The 21,820-nt window shown below is 41.4% G+C and overlaps 1 protein-coding gene across 1 annotated transcript in view; it reads right to left on the reverse strand.

Moving 5' to 3' along the window:
* Positions 1-19,214: 19,214 nt before the first annotated feature.
* CAMKMT (calmodulin-lysine N-methyltransferase) overlaps positions 19,215-21,820 on the reverse strand; it is a 218,006-nt gene continuing 215,400 nt past the window's right edge. Inside the window, exon 11 of the mRNA XM_032102841.1 lies at positions 19,215-21,245. Coding sequence (XP_031958732.1) covers positions 21,168-21,245 — 78 coding nt within the window. The 3' untranslated portion in view covers positions 19,215-21,167. The remainder of the gene's footprint in view (positions 21,246-21,820) is intronic.

Consider the following 21,820-nt stretch of genomic DNA (forward strand, 5'->3'; position numbering starts at 1 on the left):
TAATGCATTCCTTCATACCAGGAAATGGAATCCGTATAATTAGTCAGCACAGTAGTGTGTGAGCCCTTGAAAGTCCCCGGGTTGTGCCCCAGGAAGCAATCGCGCTTTGGTATTGATAGGAACTCGCGGGATTTTGGTCAGGGTGGGATAATACAAAACCCCGAGTATTGTCATGACAAGGTATTCATCCTGCTTGACAAAGGAAACTTTTCTGCCGTCCCCCCAGGGGCACACAGGGGCGATGCTGGACACAAATTTGTTTGTTTAGAAGTGGAGGTACGGTTTGCCCAGCCCAAAGGCCAGGCCTGAGCCCATCCCTGCCTGCGGCTGCACCGCGCCATCCTGCTTCCCACTTTGCTTTACGTTTGAAAGTATGGCAGCTGTGCAAGGCGAGAAGTGTACAGATGTCACTCTGCGTCTTACATGTCAGTAACTGGAATTAATTTACATTTATTTGCCAATTGTTTTATATCATTTTATGACAATGTGCTGCATAATATAATTTAAATCTTTAATGTACAACTAATTCTCTACCATTAATTTGTCAACATGATTACTGGATATGCCACCAGTAAAAGCTGGATGACTTGAAATATGTAGAAGGCATTCCTGTAGCTTTAAAAAAGGTTTGTATCTGAAATGACAAAGGTTTACAGAACTTTTTTTGGTCTGTCTGTAATTTTATGAAAACTACAATTTCAATGTAATTTCACAAACTGAATTATTCCAAATCTCAGTCTGAAATAAAATCAAATGTCTAATATATTAATTAGCCCAGGGAGAGAGTCCCAACAGTATTGTAAGAAGCAAAATGATAGTTCGCTTCCTGAGAAACGCAGCCTTCATCATGACAAATCCTGGCTGATAGGAGTTTAAACTGTCTCCCTGCCAATAGTATTTTATTTGGGCAGAGCAGCAATCTTTTTAGCTATGTTCTGGAATTGAAAAGCAGCTCATAACAAGAGCAGGTTGCAAATTTTTTTGACAGAAAATGGTGATTTGTTGAAAGTTGTCCTGGGTGTGTACAGCAGGAGCTACAGCAGGGAAGGTTTCTTGGGGCAGAACTGCTGATTAAAAAATGAAGAGGGAAAGGGAGAGAGGGAGAGAAGGAAAGAGGGAGAGAGGAGAAGAGGGAGAGGATGTTTTTCTGCCTCCCAGCCCTCCCCCCAGCTGCCGGTAGGTAGGAGGTCAGGGCACTCTCCAGGGATGTGGGAGAGCCAGTTTCAATTAGCTCAGCAATGTGCTTGTGAGGGGGAATTCAGAGCACATCACCTCTTTGCTTTCAGGGGGGGTCTGGCCCCCATTTCTCCTGCAGCTCTGAGGCACTCCCCTGCTGTTTCTCCCCCTCTATCAAAAATTGAATGTGTACGTGCCTCCGTTGAGCAAACCAAAACTCATACTGAAGCAGAGGCCCTGACCTTGCAGCACCCACACCGGGGCAATTCCCCTGTGAGAGTCCTCCCGCAGAGCTGGGGCTGGGGACGGCAGCCCCAAGTTTGGGAGATGGGAGCAAACAGCACCTGCAAAGCAGAGCTAGGAGTCGAGCCCCCCGGTGCTCTCCTTACAGCCTCTGGGGATGCCTGCAGGCAGAAGCAGACCCTTTGTCACAGTCCTGTAAGCTTGGTCATATGCTCACTTCCATGTTGCACAGATCAGCCAGGCCTTGCAAAGGGGCCTGGCAGCGCCTCAGAACAGCGACCGAGTGTCTCTTTTGGACACCACATTGCAACTATTTAATTCAGGTGGGCTCCCTGCAGTCATCGGGGATCTGAGCAGCTGAACCTACTCACACCAACCTACGCTCACACCAACACTGGTCCAGGGCCAGGGTACTGATGAAAATGCTGGGGAAAGGATGAATAAAATGGACTGAAACACAGCAATTAATTTCCGGGGAATAATTTGCTAAAGGAACATTTCATATTCTCACACTGCTCTTTTTAAAGCTCAACTTCCTGCCTCTCCTCCTCACTCTTCTCCTCTACCTTTTGGGTACACAGGAGCTGTATGAGTCACCAGAACACTGGAAAAATCTAGCAATTTCTTTTCTTAAAAAAAAAAAGAAAAGAAAGAAAAGAAGGCTTGATTAAAAATTAAAATAGGAAAAAAAGACAAGATATTCACTGAAAAAGAAGTGTTTAGACAAAGCCTGTCTGCTTCAATTTCCCAGCTACGTAAGCTCCCTTGCCCTTAGAGTGACAGTAGATTCCATAAATTAACTGAAAATCCCTCTTCTCAAGAGCCTAAGTTATCTCTCCTTCGCCTGCAGCTCTGATTTAGAATAGGCACTCGTTTGTTTACTGTTTTAATTAATGCTCCTTTTCAGTGTGGAATAGGGGAAGGGAAATGAACTGACTTGATAAACAGGTGTAGCTGTTATGTGTTATATTTGGGATCATTCAGGACTTGCAACAGATTAATCAGGCTTGACTGGACGTGAACCTCCCAGCAGAAAAGGTAGATCAACTCTGCTGGATGCCCAGTAGGTGAGTATTATTTTAACTGCTAGCCTGTGATAGGAAAGGCTTAGAAGGACAGTCATCAGTGGAGAATCTCTCTCTGTTTTCGCCCAGGAAAGCAGTCTGATTCTTTCCCCCACTGCTTAACAGTTAAGGAGACCTTGACAATATAAGCCACTTTTCATCCCCCCTCTGCTTCCCCTTCTAACCTCTCTGCCTCATATTCAAGGGGAAAGAAACAAATCATCCCATTATTTTAAAAACATTTAAGTGTCACATTGGGGAAAATGCTCTCCTAGGTTAACTATGAATGATTGAAGATTTTTTTTCTAAATGCAATATAAGTGTAATAACAGTTTAAGTGTCATGCTACACTGTGTATTGCCTTTGCACCCTGTGTAATGCCTAGCAGACTCAGAGTAGAAAATGATCTAAAATCAGTCTTTTCTCAAAGAGAGTTTGAATTCTTAGCCTCAAAGGAGAATAATAAGAAAGAGCTTAGGTCTCTTCATTATGAGGCAGCAAAGAAATTGTGTGATTTAACTGCATCACAGCAGTAAAGCACCGTTCAGCTTATGAGTATCAAATTCCAGAAGACTGCATCTCTTGCTTTCCAAATAAAGTAACATCTAAAAATATTTTCCTTTATCCCACATTTTTTCTTGGCTTATACAATTAATACGTGTACAGAAAGGAACATCACACTAAAAATAAGTGAAAAGGAACCAGGGAGTATCCATTTATAGTATCATTCAGTTGACCTTACCAGACTAAGGCAATGTGGGGATGTTGCACAACAAACCAGGCAAGTGCTTTCATTTTAACTGCATTAGATTAAACCTAGAGCTTATGGCTGTCAAATGGGGCCCTACTCACTCGTGTCTCTTGCCAGCAGACTGGCTGAAAACCAGCTTTGGTGTCAGCTGTGAAGACAGATGCTCACCCACCTTCTTGGAAAAAGATACTTTGAATGCAAATGTCCTGTGTCCTCACTGCACAGCACAAATACAGGGCTAGATCTGGCTTTCCTTATGCTGTGTCCATCAGGAGAATAGTCAAAGACATTCAGAATGTGACACAGGCAATCTTCTATTTTACACGGACCTCTGATTTTAACCTACCCTCACAATTTTACCAGACTGCCCGAAGGGAGGGTGATTAGACATGGGATGGAAAGGAAGGATAGCCGCCCTGCTGGAACGTTCTTAGCATTTTACTGACCCCCAAATACTCCCAGACATGTAAGGAGCTTTGATATATTATAAAAATCTCAGATAAATGTCCTGTTCAAAGACAGCCTCTAATATCTTGCTACAACCATCAGCTTGGGCTCCATGATGGCAGCAGATAGCCTAGCAATACCTACAATGCCATAATAAATCATTTATTTTATCTTGTTCATAGAGGTCTAAATGCTCCCCTACCAGGCAAAAAAACAGCTCAACAAGGTCTGCAAGGAAAACATTTTGGAGTTATTGCTGCATTCTCCTCTCAGGAGATTTACAGCCTTACTAAGTGGGAATTTTCAGTCCTCCAAACAGCATGGACGGAGGCCTGCAGCAGCATTTATTCAAGTGCCAGGTTAAGGAAGGCTTTGCCAAAGCCAGACCAGGGAAACCACAGTCCAGCCTATGGATCCTGAGAAATCCCCCCTGAAAATTTGGTTGAAGATGTCTTGTTTTCCTAACAAGGTACTGCAGCTGATCATCAACATGTATGTTTGGAACCAGTCGAATGTGCTTGGCAAAATTGGTATTAGATTTATGGGAAATCTACCAAAACCCAGATCCCAAACCCAGTTGTAACAAAAGGTCAGATTTCTGAAGAAAAGGCCAGTGCCAGCTGCCACACCTCACCTGGGGTAGAAGTGTGCATGTGCTGGAGCAAGAATACATTACAGTGCATTTCTCTGCTTCTGCCTCCCTCAAGCACTCAGTGGGAAAACATCAGTGGGAAACTTATGAGTGATCTGAATTGCCACTGCTCTGGACTTCTCTCTTCTCCTGAGTATCCATGGCCAAAACACAGACTCATCCCATATAGGAGCATCCATCCTGTGATTCTAAGCCAAGTAAGGGCAACCATAATCCTGATCTTCAGTTTTAGGTCACAACTGACTCATATGAAACAAATTACTTATTAATGAAACATAGGAATCTGAAAGTTAAGAGTTAAGAAAAGACATCAGAAAAATGGAAATTTATTCCAAGAATTTTTGCAGATCTCTCCAAAATGATAATGAGAACTGTATTTTACCAGTTACTTAAATTTGCAGTATGAGAAATAGCAAGTGCTTGAAGCATGTGACAGAAAACCAGGAACTCCTGAGCCAGCGTGCACCAACACCTGGTACTGCCCTGTCCCCCTCCTGGCATGCAAAAGGAAAATTTTTCTCCCAAGGCTTTCTTTTATCTCATGAAATAGCATAGACCTGTAGGCAGATGAGATTTAAATGACTTATTTTAAGAAGAATTGGTAGCACCTTTCCGACCTTTCCCAGGCCAGATGAAACTCCTTGGTTCCCCTGCCAAAATCCTCCTGAACCTCCATGGCCATGCAAAATCCCCAATAGCATGTGAGGGCAGGCACAAGGCTTTCTCTTCCTGGGGAGATGTGCTCTGTTAAAACATGTGTTTCATTACAGAATAAGAATGACATGCGAGGCTGTGGAGTGTCACAGCTTTTGCCAGTATTTGAATCCTTCCCACCTTTTCAACAGGAATTTACTCCATTTTTACTGTTTATTGTGAACCTCAGTGACTGAGGTTTGGAAATTGCCCAAAATCTGCAGCGCAAAACAGCATCCAAAAGCCAGAAGAAAAGGAGGAAGGCAGAGGCGGGGAGGCAAGTGTCAAGCTAGTTTTGCAAAGCAAATAGAGTATTATCCTTTTGTTTAAGACTTTTTATCTGCTATGTGATACTTTGCTTGGAGGAGCAGTGCATACGAAGAGCTTTCCTGCGCACCCCACCGTCCTTGATTGCTTTACTGTTCTCAGTGCAGATTTATTAAATTTTGAATTAACATGTGTTAAGGAGGTTGATTTTGTTTGCTCTGCCACATAACTTACTTTCCTAAACACTTAGTAATAGCAGCAGTTAATCTATTGACCAATGGCTTAAGCAGCAGGTGGCTTTAAGACCAATGGGCCAGTCCTGACAAGGCCCACAGAAATTCCTAAGGCCTCTTTGTTACCTGGGCTGGAATAGAGAAACTACTTGTTTGGAAAATGTTTCTCCTCCCACAAAACATCTTCAGTATTAAGGGTCTTTTGTTAGCAGAAGGCTGAAGAGGGGGATTATGAAGGATAGTCTGTCACACAAATTGTTTCTTCTTAGACATATAATGCAACCTGCATTAAAAGTTTACAAACTAATCTAATGAAATTATCATTCAAACGAAGCATGTCTCCGAACATTAAACTGACGCCTCGACCTGCCGTGCAATTTCCGCACTGGAAATCTCAAGACTGCTGCTGCTATTTCAGAGAAAAACAAGGTTTTTTTCTAAAAAGCCCTCAGCACGGCTCTGTTTGAAACAGGAACCCAGATAATCTGCAAGGGCTCGTTTTCTTAGGAAACCCAGGCAGTAAAACATTAACAATTAAATTAGTTCCCATGTCTTAAGGAATCTGGAGTTAACTGTGTGTCATCTGGGTCATTATAGCCTCTCCCTGCTATGGCATGTAAATCCACATCAGGAAAGGTGGTAGTTTTTTTCAAATTTATTATTAAATTATTTAGTAGCAGTCAGCAGCAGCTGCAGCAATTGCAACTTGCAGTTCTGTACCCTTTCAGACTATATTGACTTAGCTGAGGGCAGTATTCAGCTATGACTTTCTTTAGGGAGGATTTTGCAGTGCAGGGTGGGGAGACATCTCTCTCCAAAAAGTGCCCATGTGTGCACAGAAAGGACAGTGGCAGTTCCTCTGTAGTGAAGAAATGGTGCTTGGGGAGTAAATGGAGCCTTTGGGGTAGCTTTTATTTTGTCTTCTGCCAAGCTTTCTGTGTTGTCCTGACCCAAGTTAGGAAAAATGTAACTCCATATGGTCTGAATGTGCATATATGTGTATGTGTACACACACAGATGTAAAGACACACCTATATATGAATACACACACAGACACACACATATATATACACTCTGATTCCCGCACTACAAATACAGTCCTCTATTCCCTGTATCATAAATAACAATTGCAAACAGCTGTCCTGCAGCACATAAAAAAATAGGAATAAGAGAAGCCAAGTCACAAAATATTCTGTAGCCTGATTTCCATTCGCTGAGGTTTCTTCACCACTTGAATTGTGTGTCTATCTATATGTTATGAACACATGTCCATATATGTATATTATATATAAAGGCACTTTTAAGACCCTTATATTTTGGGGACCTTGAGCTCATCTGGGGATGAGATCCAGTAGCACCACTAGGTGCTACTGTAATACAACTAATTAATATTATTTTTACTGCTAATAATAACAGCAGTGTTTACTTTTAGCATGTTCTTACTCTTGCCAACATATGTTTTTATATTCTTTAATTTTCTTGTTCTTCACAGCACAAATGCTAAGAGAGATCCTAATTAACTGCTCAACGTTGACGCACTCTCATTTAGTTTTTCTCTCAAACTTATTTATTAGGCTTTGGTTATCAGTGGGAGAGTTTCTAGCACTGAGACTGCCAGGATTTACTCTAAGCCTCTTAGTCTGATGTTTCCATGGTCCTGGCTCTCTGTGTAGAGAAGCTAAGAAAACCATACATACAGCTTTTTGCCCCCTTTATTTCAAGTCATCTAGAGCAGATGTGAGTTTCTTTTTCTTTGGGGGGGAGGGGGGTGGGATGGGGAGAAAGGCACCTGGTTATTAAATAAGCTGGGGAAAATGCTGATTTTTGGCCAGGGCTTGTGGAGCACTACTGAAGAATTTTTTTTTGCATGTCTGAGACTGCATAACTGGATTCCAACATATTTTCAGGGCATTTCTCTGAACCACTGAATTCCCGCGAGTAACAACAGGAACACCTTTGTCTGATTTCCATACCAAAGGCTTGCCCAGAGACCTACAGCCAAAGCAAGCCAGAAAATGTAGGACAGCATTCCCCCTGCGGCTGCCCCCCAGATCCCCAGTGCTCCTCCAACCTCTGATCTGTGTAGGACACCCTCTTCTGTCCTGCACCTAACAAGAAAGGGGCTGTTCCCAGTCTCCCTCCCTGTTACACCTGTCGAGTGCTCAGTGCTCTCTTTTCTCTTTTTCAGACAGTACATTTGTTTGTTTCTTCCTCTTTTTCTCCCTTTCTTTCTCTCTTGCTGCCTGCTTTCTTTCCTCCCTTCTTTCCCTTTTCTCTCTCTCTTTTAAAATTTTTTTTTCTAAGAGGTGAGGTCTCCCCTTGCTAACTCAACACCTAATTAGAGCAGTGAGAATTAGCTGCATTCACTCTGGCTTTAGTCCTCGCAAGAGTGTTAGAGAATTGGCCCACTTTTCAAGGTGCCAAATTGGAGGCTGAATCCAGGTGTGGTCAGAGGCAAGGGGATTATTTTCCTCCCATGGGGTGCAAACAAAGGCCTGTGCTAGGGATAGATGGGGTGGGGAAAATGTTGCCCACAGGAGAGCTAAACACTGCTGACATCTGAGCCCTCAGCACACCACAGCACCAGGCTGGGTCACAGCTTTCACAGCCTGAGGAGCTGCGTCATAGGGACGGCAGCAAGGGAGGGCTCTCTGTTCTATGGCAAGGACAGAGGGAAGGGTGGAGAATCCTAAAGGTATGGCAAGCCCCAAGGAGAAGTGGGCACTAATGAGTTTGGGAGACGAAACCACAGCATTTGTGTGCAGGTTTTCCATACTCTCCAGCAGCATCCTAACTCTGGTTGTGTTCCGAAGTCTTTATGTTATCCAGCTATCTAAGTACCAGTAAGTACCAGCAGGGGAGTAAAACAGGTCATGCTTCATCTGATGGAATAAAGCTTGCTGGTTGACTGAAAAGTCAGAAGGTGCAGGTCAGTGTGGGTAACCTCACTTCTATTATCCTATCAAAAGGAGAAGACGTAGCTTTCCTCGCTACCCTTGAAGAGTACAAGCATTGCCTGAGGAGGCAGCAAAGTTAGAATCTCAGAGGATGTCTGCATGTTGCCAATTTTATTTCAGAAAAAAGAATCTCTTGTTTGAGTAGAGCACTACCACATCCTGTAAATTGTTCTTGCCTGTGCACCACCATCCTGCATCCCCAGAAACCACCCTTTTATCTTCTGTGAATGCAGAGCATAGAGCACAGAGTCCTTGAGGAATGCAAGGAGCTAGGAAACAGGTGGATCAGACCACCTGAAAATCAAATATCACAACGGGAAGAAAAAGGAGGAAATATCTAACACCTGATACTATTCTGCCCTGATTTTTCTTGAGCCCTGACAAGTGATACAATGTATGTCACCATGGCCTGGATTGGGGAGCTTCAGACCTTCCTAGATCCTTCAGAAAAGGAAAGCAAAGCATCTGTTTTTAATGTTAGAAGTGTGGAAACTTCAAACATAATTTGTATTTTTGCCATTTTGCTTTGCCTGATGCACTAAAACCAACTAGTGAAGCTTCAGAAGGGACAGGCCTGTGTGGAATGCCCCATTGCAGTTATTCTGTGGAGAACGGGGGGCAAATATCATCTCCACTGCCACGTCTTTTACTGTTATTTCTTTAGGGTGGCCTATATATGAAATAGTAACAAACAACCCTTTTTTCTTCCCCCCAGACCCTTCAAATTTGGCCATGCTTTGCAGTTATCTTTGCAATGAAGACCTACCACCACTATAGTTCTTTAAAAGGGTCATAGGGAATTACAGCAAAGTGGTATACAAAGGTAAAGATGTCAAGTGAGTTATACTAGCAGAAAAAGAACTGCACAGTAGGTCAAGGTTTGGGCAACAGCAGGAAGATTTTTGTTAAGATAACATTACTCCCAGTGGTAGTGACTTCCTTTGTAATCCACAGCTGCCCAGAGAGAATTACCTCTATTCTCATGGAGTCACAGGGCCCTATAAGAAGGTCCTATTGGGTCTAGATGCGATGGACACAGCAATTGCTTGTACAAATAAACTTTATCATCAGCATGAACGGGCTCTGGTGTAATGCTTTGTAATGCTTCACACTGTCAGGTTGGTTTTAAGACAATTATCAGAGCCCGTTTCCTAAGCTAAATGGAGGTTTATGCAGTTGTGCTTTCTTTTAGGAAGGGTCATTACCTTTCAGAACACCGGTACGGGGCAGAGGTTTCTGAGTTACATCCCAGCTAAACTAGCAGAGAAAAAGGACTGGTCCAGCACAGGAGAATCTACAGTCACTGGTTATGTCTGTATTGCACACAAACTCAAGAGCACCTTGGGAGGATGTAAGTTCAAAGACAGGCTTGAAGCCACCTTCAGGGAATGCCAAGAGAGAAGGTTCAGGCTGATGGTCCAGCTTAGCCCAAGTCTATGGCACAAAGAACAGGCTCATGGCCTTCCACACATCCCATCTAAGAATGTAGCAAAACAACCTTTTACCAGGTCCCAAAGCTACCCACTGGAGGATTTGGATTTATAAGCAGCGTACCTTTAGGCTACTCCTCCCTGAGAGAGAAAGCTCATACAGGCCAAGACTGGACATTTGCACACAAACCTGGACTTTCACTGGCCACAGTGTAGATGGCCAGAGCCAGGACAGGAAGCACAAATACCTCGAGTGTATTCCTTGCTTTAGCACACTGAGGTCAACACAGATGAAGCCATGTTGTGCCTGAGCTTGCAGTCAGCTTACAGTTTAAAGTACCACTGACATCTCTCAGACAAGCACAAGTATTTTGAACTATCACTGCAGGACTATTTGCTTTTGAAAGTTAGATTTTAAAAGAAATCTGGGAATGTACCAGTTCCTATTCTTTAAGCATAAAAGATGCATTGCAGAGCACCATATTGCTACATCAATATTTTTTAAATGAATGTTTAAAGTGACATTTCTTTCCTCATTTGAAAGAGCTTTTTCAACACTTTGGGAAAAGCTCTGATTGCTGAATATTCTGATATATCTCCATGTTCCCTACACTGAAAATATGCCCAGATTCACCATTACGGATTAAATTTATTCTCATTCCTATGCTATGAAAAGGTAAGAAATCAGCAACGGGGAATACTAACAACAATCTAGATCTTAGGAGGTTTTTTAATATCCTTTTTTTTCCTCAGTTCTGGTGCATATGGACTCACCCTAAGCCATAGTTGTCCTATAGCTCATAAATGTGCATTACGTTGCATTTTAGATAGAAGTCAGCAGGAACAGCGCTACTGAAACGGATGAATAAACAAATTGTTGTTAAGGCTACACACATCAGCCTCTAAACAGCAGTAGAAAAATGTGCTGTGCTTCTGCAACTCAAACACCTGATTGTACAATGATCTGAACTGTTCATGCAAGTGTTCATTTCAGCTTGACCCTGTTTGGTGCAGGTGGGAAGCACTGTGTGTCGGAGTAGCAGGTAAAATGGATGGTGGCTTTGGGACAGGGGAATCCCATCCAGCAGCAATAACAGCATGGCTGTATGGCGATAAAATGCCCCCTGCCTACTGGAGAGAGTGGTTACCTATGGGAAACACATTCCTAGTCACTTCATTAGCATGAGGTAGGTTGCTCTGAAGGCAGAACCACAAGTCATGTACAATCATATGCTGCCTTTGCACTGTGTTCTTGAGTCCAGGAAAGCCAACACACCACCAGATGAGGCCTCCCAGCACTCAGCATTCCCTGCTGCTCCTTCACCTTCTATATTTCCTGGTGAGCGCACACACGGCACATCCCACAGATGCACTGCCACACAAATGGGAGCCCATACTTGGGCTCCTCAATGTACACAGGTCTGTGGTCTGCAGGTTTCTGTGCCTGTGGTTATTGGGTACAAGAAAGTTTGAAAGTGGTACCCATTCTGTTACTCTGGAGAAGTTTTTAAGCCACTCAGTCTTACCTGCATCCCTGCTGTGGCCGTGCTGCTCTGCAGGGTCTGTGTGCTGCCTTTCCGACTGCTGGCACGCTGTTTCACCGAGCTCCATGCCTGTTAGGATTATCCACTGTCCTGTGATGAACCCACCTGGAACCTCTTCGCTCTCACTCCTAGACTTCGGGCACAAGTAGGGCCTTCTTAATGCCATGACCTGACAGGATGTGCCCTCCCCATGCTTTAAGCAGCCAGTTCTCAGCCCTTCAGGCCCTGGACACAAGCCTCCAACCCTTGCCACCTTGGCATGGAAAGCCAGGATGGGATGCTGCCCATGCTTTGCAGCCCTCATTCCTGTAAAGGGGCCCTACAACAAAGAAAAGAGCAGGCCAAAAGTGATCTGAAATGGGCTGGGGTTCAGCAGTCAGCATCCTTTCCACCCATCATTGTTTGGCAGCAATTTCTTCCCAGTGACAATATTCCTCTGCTTTGCTCACAGCTGAAAATAACCCTGAAAGTGCTTTGAAAGGGCTGCCTTTTAACTGAGCTTAACACCTTTCCAAATGATTTTTGTCACGGTGAATATCTCCCTCTCAGATGAGAATTTCATCTTTCCCCTCCCATTTCTTTCCAGCGCAGCCTATAAACCACTGTAAAATATGGCTCACGTTTCTGTGCTCTCCCATGCCCTTTATTTCCATAATGGACTCTTTGCCCACGTGTTTGCTAATATTTCTACCTCACTACATAAGCTGGCAGATTCCCAGAGTGCTGGTGCCTGTGACATGATCCCCTTTTGTTCCCCAAGCAGTTATCTGGCAGCACCTTGTCTGCAGGGCGGGCACAGAAAAGCACAGATGCACCTCACCTGGCACATGCTGTTGTAGAGCCATGACAAAAACACCTGCCCTTTCTGTAGTACTCTGCTGAGCTGCTGGTGTTCCCTGCACTGGGAACGCAAGGTTAAATCACCACTTTGCTTCCTGTTGTGTCACCGCTTTACCTGTTTGCATCAATTATTGAATACACTCACACACTACTAATGCCTTTGCTGTGATTCACATGGACCTTTGGAAATTAGCACTGCACAAAGCTTTGTGTGTGGTCCTCATCCCTAAATCTTCTAGTAGCCTGCAGACTTGTGGAAGTACTTGTCTCAAAAAGTGGTCCAAACCACTTCTGCAGATTTCTGGTGAGATCACAAAGAGTTAACCTAGAGCTAAGCATCTTCCCCAAGCCCTGGAAAGCAGCATAGCAGTAGGAACACTAAAACAGTATGAAGATGTAGGAATGACCATCAGTGCTCCCTCCAAACAAATAAACAGCCTTTTTCTCCTGTAGAAATTTGACAAAGTTCCATGTGTTTTCTTCAGTGCTCTTATCAGATCCCTTGAAAATGAGCAGCTTGCTGCTGAAATGCATTAGAAGAAGGGAAATGCCAAATTAAAATACTTCTTAGACATCCTACATCCCTGTCTGTGTTTCAGTACATCTGCTGAGAAATCCAATACTGGTACCATCCATCAGAAAGAACAATAACCCCTTCAGGGAATTTCAAATGATACCTGATGATGAAAAAGATGCAGTTCTCAGGGTATGCCAACATCTAGCACAAAAATCAACTGTGATAGATGGTTAAAGGTCTGTTGTTTAAGAACTGTCTTTGAGTGAAACTTGTATTATAAACACATTTCTGCCTGTCATGGAGCCTTTTTATGTGTTACTTCACCTCTTTGCCTCAGTTTCCCAACATGTGAAAAGGTAAACTATTTTCTATCATATCATTCGATGATGTTATGTAAGTAATGACTCTAAAAAGCATGTCGAATGTGCAAAGTTCACATTAGCCTTTTTTAAGAGCTAACTATCATTATTACGAATTAAACCATAAGTATTTACCTTGGAAATACTGTTTTAATGTATTTTATTTGTTGTTTGTTTTTAAAACTTCTTTAGAAATGAAAAGTTTCAGAAAATGAAACCTCTTTTCGCAGTGAAAATCTCATTTTGCTAATTTGCTTCCCAGAGGAAACAACTCCAGAGCTAAGACTAATAATTGTGGCTACTGTCTTCTCATTCCATGTAACTCAGAGGCTGATGTGGTTTGTGATAGCAACTTATACATTAAGGACTCTGATCCACACCCAAGAACCTCAAGGAGCTTCTGGCTGGATTCAAATGCTAATCTCTCAAAGGTTTCACAATTTATTTTTTAATGGTCCACTTCTGAGACATTCATCTGACACTTCGACTATTATGTTACCTGGATTAAAAAAGATGCTAATAAGAGTATTAGCCAGGTTCTTACACACAGAAAGCTTTTGCAATTACAATATCTCCTGAGTCACTCATTCAGGATCCTGGGAAAAATAGAGCATTTTTGCTTTCCAGACCTGTTGTGTTTTTTGGTTTTTTCTCCTTTTTTTAAAACCTCAAGAAGTGCCTAAAGTTCCTTGTTAAGAGATTTGAAAAATGTATAGTCCTTGTAAATTAAATACTACAAGTTCTTAGATGAGTGATCCCTAAACATCTATTATTCACACTAATATGATTTAATTCTAACTCACTGTAAGATTTATAGAAATTAAAAGACTTCATATGCATAAGGGTGATGAAAATATAATCTAGTTCATGAAATCTTTATATGCAACTTTATATTTCAGCAGTATAGTTATCCCAGCCGTGCTCCAGGCTTCAGGAATGTGCCACCTCAGGGGCCGTGCCCTGAGCCTGCGCCAGGGCGAAAGCGGGACCAGCCCCCAGCAGCCTGTGTGCCCAGGGGTGTCCCACTGAGCCCGCTGCACCAGGGGGGCTTTGGGGTGCTGCCATGACCTTTCTAAAACTGTAAACACTTCACATTTTGCTCCTCTGCCTACGCCGTCTCGACGCAGCGCGGGGCCGCAAATGAACTCGGGACTGGGACAATTTCCTTACAAAGAGAGGAAGTTGCTGAAGGAAGAATGTGGCCCTGCCACGGCAGAGCTCGCTTCCCTGCCTGCCAATGGGCCACAGAGGCTGCTTCTTTGCACAGAGATTTCAGAGGCTGCGCTCGAGGAGGAAATTTCTATTACAATTATGTAGCTGCGTTCCCCTCAGCTGGAGCCCTACGGAACTGGCGTTTCTCTGCCTCATGTACGCTATTTAGGAGAGCAAATCCATACTGCTGGCATTTAACTGTTAACCATGAGTTGCGAGACCACTGTTGAAATAGAAATGGGAGGCGTTCCTTCTAAATTAATTTTCTTTTTTAACTACCAAAGCCACTGCACAGAAAGCTGCAGCAACTTCGGCAACTGTCTTGGTTGCACACCAAGGATTTCACTGAGAACATGTTAGAGGGAATCAGAAAGCAGAGAAAAGGTCACAAATAAGCACCTTAGGAACAATGAAAGCTTTTCTCCATGTAGCAGTGGGAGAGTTGCTAGAAAAACTGAAAAGGTATTAATCAGAAGTGGCTATAAATCCTCTGGAGTTTTGCTCTTATAAAACTCCTCAGAGAAAGTCTTGAAGGAAATGCAGGTCAAAGCCCAAAAAAGCTCTTGATCAGAGATTGCTAGAGGAAAATCTTCCCAGATGCCATTTAATAGGCAGCAATCACCCCAGGAGTGGGAAAGCCAAGTACGCTTGAAACATGGTTGCAGTTCCTAATAGGCCTTGTCACACTTAAGGCACTGCAAGCTCCATCCAACGAACAGCTGAAGCTGGCTGGCGATTCATAAAGCCAACAGTTTAAAGTTTATTATGATGAAAGCACTTAATGACAGCCATCGCTAGGGGCCCATCATTTATAAAGCTGTGCTGAGTATTAGACATGTAGCATGACCACCAATTTTATGTCACAATTGCTACCATAAAATGACCTTTGGTGATTTTTACTGCATGTGGTGGACAGCTCTTCTTTTACATTAGTGCTCTGTGGCTTTTCTTTGCAGACTATTATGCTGTCTAAAGCTTATTTGGCACTGTCGTGAGTCTCAACCCTTGTTATTACCCCGAAGGCCTGTCTAAAGGAAAACTCTCATGTTCTATTATAGCACTCCAATAATTTACAGATCTTACCATCCTTGGTTAGCGTCATAATTTAGTGCAGATATTCCTTCATTGTTACCACATTTAATAAAATCCCTCAGTTTCTACAGACCGCACTAAATTTTGTATCTGGGCCACTAAAATGCATATGCCTCTGTATTATGGAGACATGGGTAAGGGGTTTTAATTTTTTGTTGTCAATTGAAAGGAAGGGGAAGCAATTGCTGGGAACAGTAGTTAACCTGGGAGAAATCTTCTTAGAGCCTTAGGTATAAATGCTAGACATGGCACAAACACCAGACGTAATTTCAGTGCATAATGCACAAACATACATTTGCATGTGAACAATATTACTTAATTACCTTTCAATTTTTAGACCGACTTTGTATACTTAGGAAGTGTTTGAATATACCAGCACTTTACTGTCCTGATGTAAAGCATTACCAGTAAAGTGGTCTGTCCATGCTACAACACCTTTAAATTGTATATATAATTTTATAAATGATATAAAATCTGTTTCTCCTCCATGAAAAAACACACTAGCATCGCACACTGCAATCTTGAAAGGATTTAAAATATGTGATTTCTGCTAGTAGCTACTGTATTGGGTTTTATATAAAGCTTTTTTCAATAAGGTAAATTGTTACATGACAAACTCATCTTCCACCATTATCATCTGCTGTTTGTGTTTAACAACAGGAGTCCTAGTCTAACAAAACTGTTGTAATGGCTGTACAAATTACTCAGCTGAAAGCTTTTCACCAAACCAAACAGTATTAATCAGCAGTTCTTATGAAGGTGCTAATTAAAAACAATTTTCTTCCTCAGTTTGCAATACTAAGCCATCTTCATTTGCACAGTTTCCAATATACAGCTACTGTATACACTCACACTTCAGGGCCTCTATTAACTATTGAATCTCCTATTACCTATTTTATTACATTCCTGTCTCCCAAGTTTCGAAGCTTGTTGACATTTCAGAAGTCACAGCATGATATGTTTAATCATTTAAAAAGTACATTACTTGGAGTCAGAGTCAGGAAAAAATAACAGGTCTTTAAGCACACAGGCTCTGTCAGGGCACAGCGCAGTCTGAATGTTCAAATCCTTTCTGCGAGCATAACCCATCACCCGGGGGCAACATTTTACAACTGAAGGGGGACAGTGCCTAATGCAGAGAACCATCATTTTTTGCTTGTTTTTAATAAGCAATCTTCTACAAGTGACACTGTGTTGGTTATCTGCAGGGAAATGCATCCAAAATAAAAGATACGTTCTGTTACCAAAGGCCTACCGCTCCTGTGCTGTCGTCAGCCACAACAGCTCTTTGTTTTTGGGGGCTTAGCATCTGTTGAGTTTAACCCAGATTCGAGGGTCAAGATGTTTCTTCTCAGGCTGTGGAATGCCATCTGGACTAACGCTTCGTGCATCTTCCCTCTACTTTCCACACACTTTACACACAAGAAGACAATGAAGATCCAATGCCGCTGTTGGACAGCCATGGAAAATATCCAGCTTTTACCCGGCCACAACAATATGCTGGGCTTTTTGGCAGCAAGCCAGCTGCTGACTAAGCAAGGAGCTGTAATAGGCTAAACCCTTTAAAAATGGGAAAGAAAAGTTAGGTTTGTTGCATTCAGCTGATGGAACAGAGTCCACAGGTTGGAGAGGGAGATGGATCTTGCAGAGGATATGCAGGAATGGGTCTCACAAACTCTGGGGTCAGTTCTAGAGTGCATTGCCTGATTTCTAAATTGCTATAGGCAATGGAGACAGCAATACTGGCTGTGCCTCAGGCTCCTCCATATGAGGAATGGCCATGATTTGGGAGGTTCCCCCCTTACTTACACATTCATCTGCGAATTTACTAAGTCATGTATTGACTTTATTTTAGCTTTATGGGATTTTGAATCGGTGCCCTCATTTTGACTGTGTTAAGTAAGTGCTGTTGCATTGCAGATGAGAATCATATTGAAAATCAACTTTCAGAACAATCTTTCAAGAGATACTGGTGTGCTTACAAGAAATGTTAGACTACTGACGTGTGGCAGTGGAGACACCACCTTAATCGGACTCAGGACAATCTAAAAAGTGAATAAAAAGATAGAAAGCAACAAAATTGCCTCTTTCTGCAGAAACAACATGGGATGACCAGCCTGTGCAGAAAACATTCTAGACATAACCACAGGTGCACACTGTCCTAGCACCTTCTACCAGTGTCTCAAAACATTTCAGAAGAGTTAAAGGAATTTGCAGTTTGACATCACTGTTAAAAATTCCTGCCTTAAAAAAGAAGAAATCCACACATTGGGGGGAAAAAAAAAAATCCAGGCTAAACTATGTGTTTATAATTTGTCCTGTGAAAAAACAAGGACTTGGTTATTCCCCTCTTGTTAGAGATACTGGGTAAGAAAACACTGTGGTGTTTGACTTGCATGTGTTGCTGCCTTTTCCCTCTTCCCCCACCATATCAGCTGTGCCACCTGCCATATCAAGAGGAGGATCAAAAGCTCCACCCACTGCATCCTCTTTTGTTCAGGGAACAGCGAAGGAGAGTTGTAATGGAGATGTAACACTTGATAAACCGTATGCAGCCAGGCTCAAGATATAAAGATGCTTTTTGTGGTGGGGAACAATTTTAATCCAGCCTTCCTCCTTGTGCAAACACATAGCCATTAAAGCCACAGGCAAAACGTGAGGGACTTGTCTAATAAGGATTTTGAAGCTGGACTGGTACCTGGGATACCTGCCTCATCTCACATTCTTAAGATATTTTTTGTTTCAAATCAATTTCCCAAATGGAAAGATTTGCCCCAGTGTTCCAGAATGCTATCAGTTGGGACTAATTTGCAATTTTTAAGCAAGCCTTTGCCATATCCCACAGCAGGAAATGGAATACTTTCTTCTTGATCGTTCACATCCTGAAGATTACACAACTCACTGTCAGTGGCACCAAGTGCATGAAAGCTGTGCCTAGGGAATGGATGACCACAAGAACATAATTCCTCTCTGCCATTTTGGTCTGAGAAAGAAGGAAGATACAACATTGCTGTATGAATTACCAAATGTGTGAAGGAAAACTTGCATCAGCATAACATTTTCATTTTCGGTGCAGCCAGCACAGCTCTTGCACAGCGTCATTCAACTTCAAATACTTTGCAAACACAAAGTAATTCAGCTCAATATTCTGTTGCAGAACACTGTAAATTGTATCATTAAAAATATACCAAGTATCAGAGACATAAAAGGCTCTGATACATTTTATAAGCATGACTTGACAAACTGCCTAACATTTTCTTAGCAAAGATATTTGATGTACTAATAAACACTGTCTTTTTATTAAAATTTAAGTGCTCAGAAACAATTCAAATACCTACTAACACAAGGGACTCAGAGACGTCTCCAAAAAAGAACACTTAGTGCCTCATGTAAATCCTACATCTGTGACTTTTCAACACCCATTCTAAAACAAAAAAATCAAAAAAAGAACTTGTTTATATACCTCTAAAAATGTGTACACGGACCAAACCTGCAAGCACTTATGTAGATGAGTAACTTTATTGCCTGTGGAGCTCCAATATGAGTTTGCAGGATGAAGCCTGAATGCATCTTTGGTAAACAAGCCATCAATTACACACTTTAGGGACGGCAGCACCTGTGCAAAGCCTTCAACTCAAACGACAGACACTAAAGAAATAAAAAGCAATTATCAGCTACTAATTTGAGTAAAACTGTTTTCTTCTTAGAGCTAAAACCACAATTTTCAATGACACTGCTTCTATTTTTGGAAACTAACGATCTTTATTAGATTATTGTACAGCAGACATTCAGGTCCTCTCAAAAACAAAAGGCTCACAAATTTTAATATTGCGCTATCTTTCACACTGCTTTGTTGATTATCAAGATTTCCTTGTACATGCTTTTAGAGAAACAAAGGCACTGCTGTGTGGGACAAACAAAACAAAACTAATTAAACTAAAGCCATCTTCACAGAAATTTCAAATTACTTCTAAATGCTTTTGATTTCTTACTAGACAAGTATTTTCCAACAGGAGTTTGAATATGAAACTCATACCAGCTATACTACTCAGTTCTAGGATAAATGGTTGGTTTGCATTGCCCCTGGTCTTTATCTAACACCGAGAATAGGCTGCTTTTTATCAAAAGAGGAATAAATTGCTGTTATTGTGATGTTAGCCCATCACTTGGCATTGCAATTCAAGTTTTTGTGCGAAAGAAATGTATGATCTAACTGCGACTTGACCTATGCCTTCTGAGATCCATCTAGGTGCTCTAATGGAGCATAAAATGTACTGAATACAAGGACGTGCAAACCAGTAGTGAAGAAATTTGTTCGGGAAGAAGAACGACGAGAAAGGGACTTCCAGGAGCTTGTGGTTTACATGCCGGCCAGTTTGTTGAATATGGAAGAACGCTTATTGCCAAATTGCAGTTCTTTTAATTAATGTATTTCAGCGGGATTCTCTACACTTGCTTTCAGCTAGTATCTTCCTTTCTCAGTCATGGTCTCTGCCTCTCTCTCTTTTTTCAACATTTTAAGAGTGTTGTGGTTTAAAGACTGTTACTGAGAAGTCATTAAAATGGTCTGTTAGACTGTTAAGAAATCAAGATACTCCTCATGTTTCTCTGTAGGATTTTTGCCTTTCCCAGTACAAGAAAAACCACATTAAGTGTATATCAAATAAGTGGGCCACAAAATATCACAATGTAAACTAATTCAAGGGAGATAGTTTGATTACATTATAAAATCCTTTAGTTCTTAGTTTCTCAGAATTAACAAAAAAAAAAGGATGTGCTTTTTTAAAGCAATTTCTAGGATAGTAGCATTTAGATTTTAGTCCTGATAAAGGCTCCTTTTCCATTCATAGTCAGAACCTAAATGTGCTCTTCTTGTACCTAAACAGATAATAAGCACTCAGCACACTCCCCCTTCTTGACACAACACACTGAGACTAATCACACATAATTGGAGAGGAGGAGCAGAGGGGCTGGGCAGGCTATTGTGTCCAAAGGACAAATGGTCAGTTTATGAGGCTTTTGTCTGATGCATAATTTCTTATACATCTACAGGAGGAAAAGTCCTGCTGGAAAAAAACATACATACACACATATAGAAAAGGAGCCTTCAACACTAAAGCAAATGAGGACATTTTCATCATGGTTAGATAAATCAACAGTGGAATTAAAAAAAAAAAAAAAAAAGCCAGAAAAATACAAGCATTCAATAGGTGCACTTTTAGAAGATCTTCAGACAACTATTTCCTTACTAATTAAGTGTCAGTGCATTCACTTCTTTACAACCAGTTATATAAGCCCACAAAGTATATTATCCTTATATTTTCAAATATACCTCAAAAACAGCATTTAAAGAGATTAACAAAGTACATGCAAGTTTAAGGGCACAAAAGAGAAGGAAGCCAGCTTTACACCTTTGTTAATGCATACATATGAAGTCTGATCAGCTTAAGGATGGAATATAATTGTAAAAATAACTTCTAAAATGATACAAAAAATGATGTCTGAGTGTTTATACTCTGTAAAACAAGCCATGATATCTTCCTCCGCATTTAGATAAGAAATATTTCTCCAATGATGATTCAGGAACGTAAGTGGGGGAAAATGAATGCTCCACACTTCCTGATCATCCACATACATGGATTAATTTTCAGCAGTCCATCTTAAAACAAACAATAAAAAGTTGTAATCTTCTATCTCTGTTTGGTTAAAATGAGAAGAAAAGGGTAATGGAGGTTTTCATCATATATATCTTTTTCTTCATTTTTCAACTGCAAATAAAAAATGGATAAAGTGAGCAAATTGTATGAAAGCATTTTTAAAATACTGACAGTACTGTTTAAGTAAATTTCCTGGTATAAATGATACTATAAAGATTAAACATTTAATAACTACAAAAATATCTTAAGGTCAAATATTATCAAAGGTATGGAACCGTAGGTCAATTATTATCAGGAGTTGGTCAGAGTTTGTAGACAAACTAATTTATGCAGTAAATACTTGAACACTACTTATAAAAAAAGTGAGGCCCCATATTGCTGTACTAAATAAATGATATTCAAGTGAGATTTAAGGCCTGAATTAAATCCACTCTGCATGGAACTTCAGAACAAAGGCTAAAAGTTTATCCCTAATCAGCCTAACTATTGCTGTATATTTGGTATTTAAGATCAACAACTGTTTCAGACATCTGAAATACCATAATCTTACCTGAAGGTTTACATAAGTGCAAGGCTGTAATACAGTTCTTGATGGGCTTATATATTAATTCTGTTTAATTTTAAAAATTCTTTTTGTAAGAGGGAATTATAACCTGATAATCAGAGTGGTACAATTCCAACGGCTA

This window comes from Corvus moneduloides, chromosome 3 (genome assembly GCF_009650955.1).
Source record: "Corvus moneduloides isolate bCorMon1 chromosome 3, bCorMon1.pri, whole genome shotgun sequence".
Classification (NCBI taxonomy): domain Eukaryota; kingdom Metazoa; phylum Chordata; class Aves; order Passeriformes; family Corvidae; genus Corvus; species Corvus moneduloides.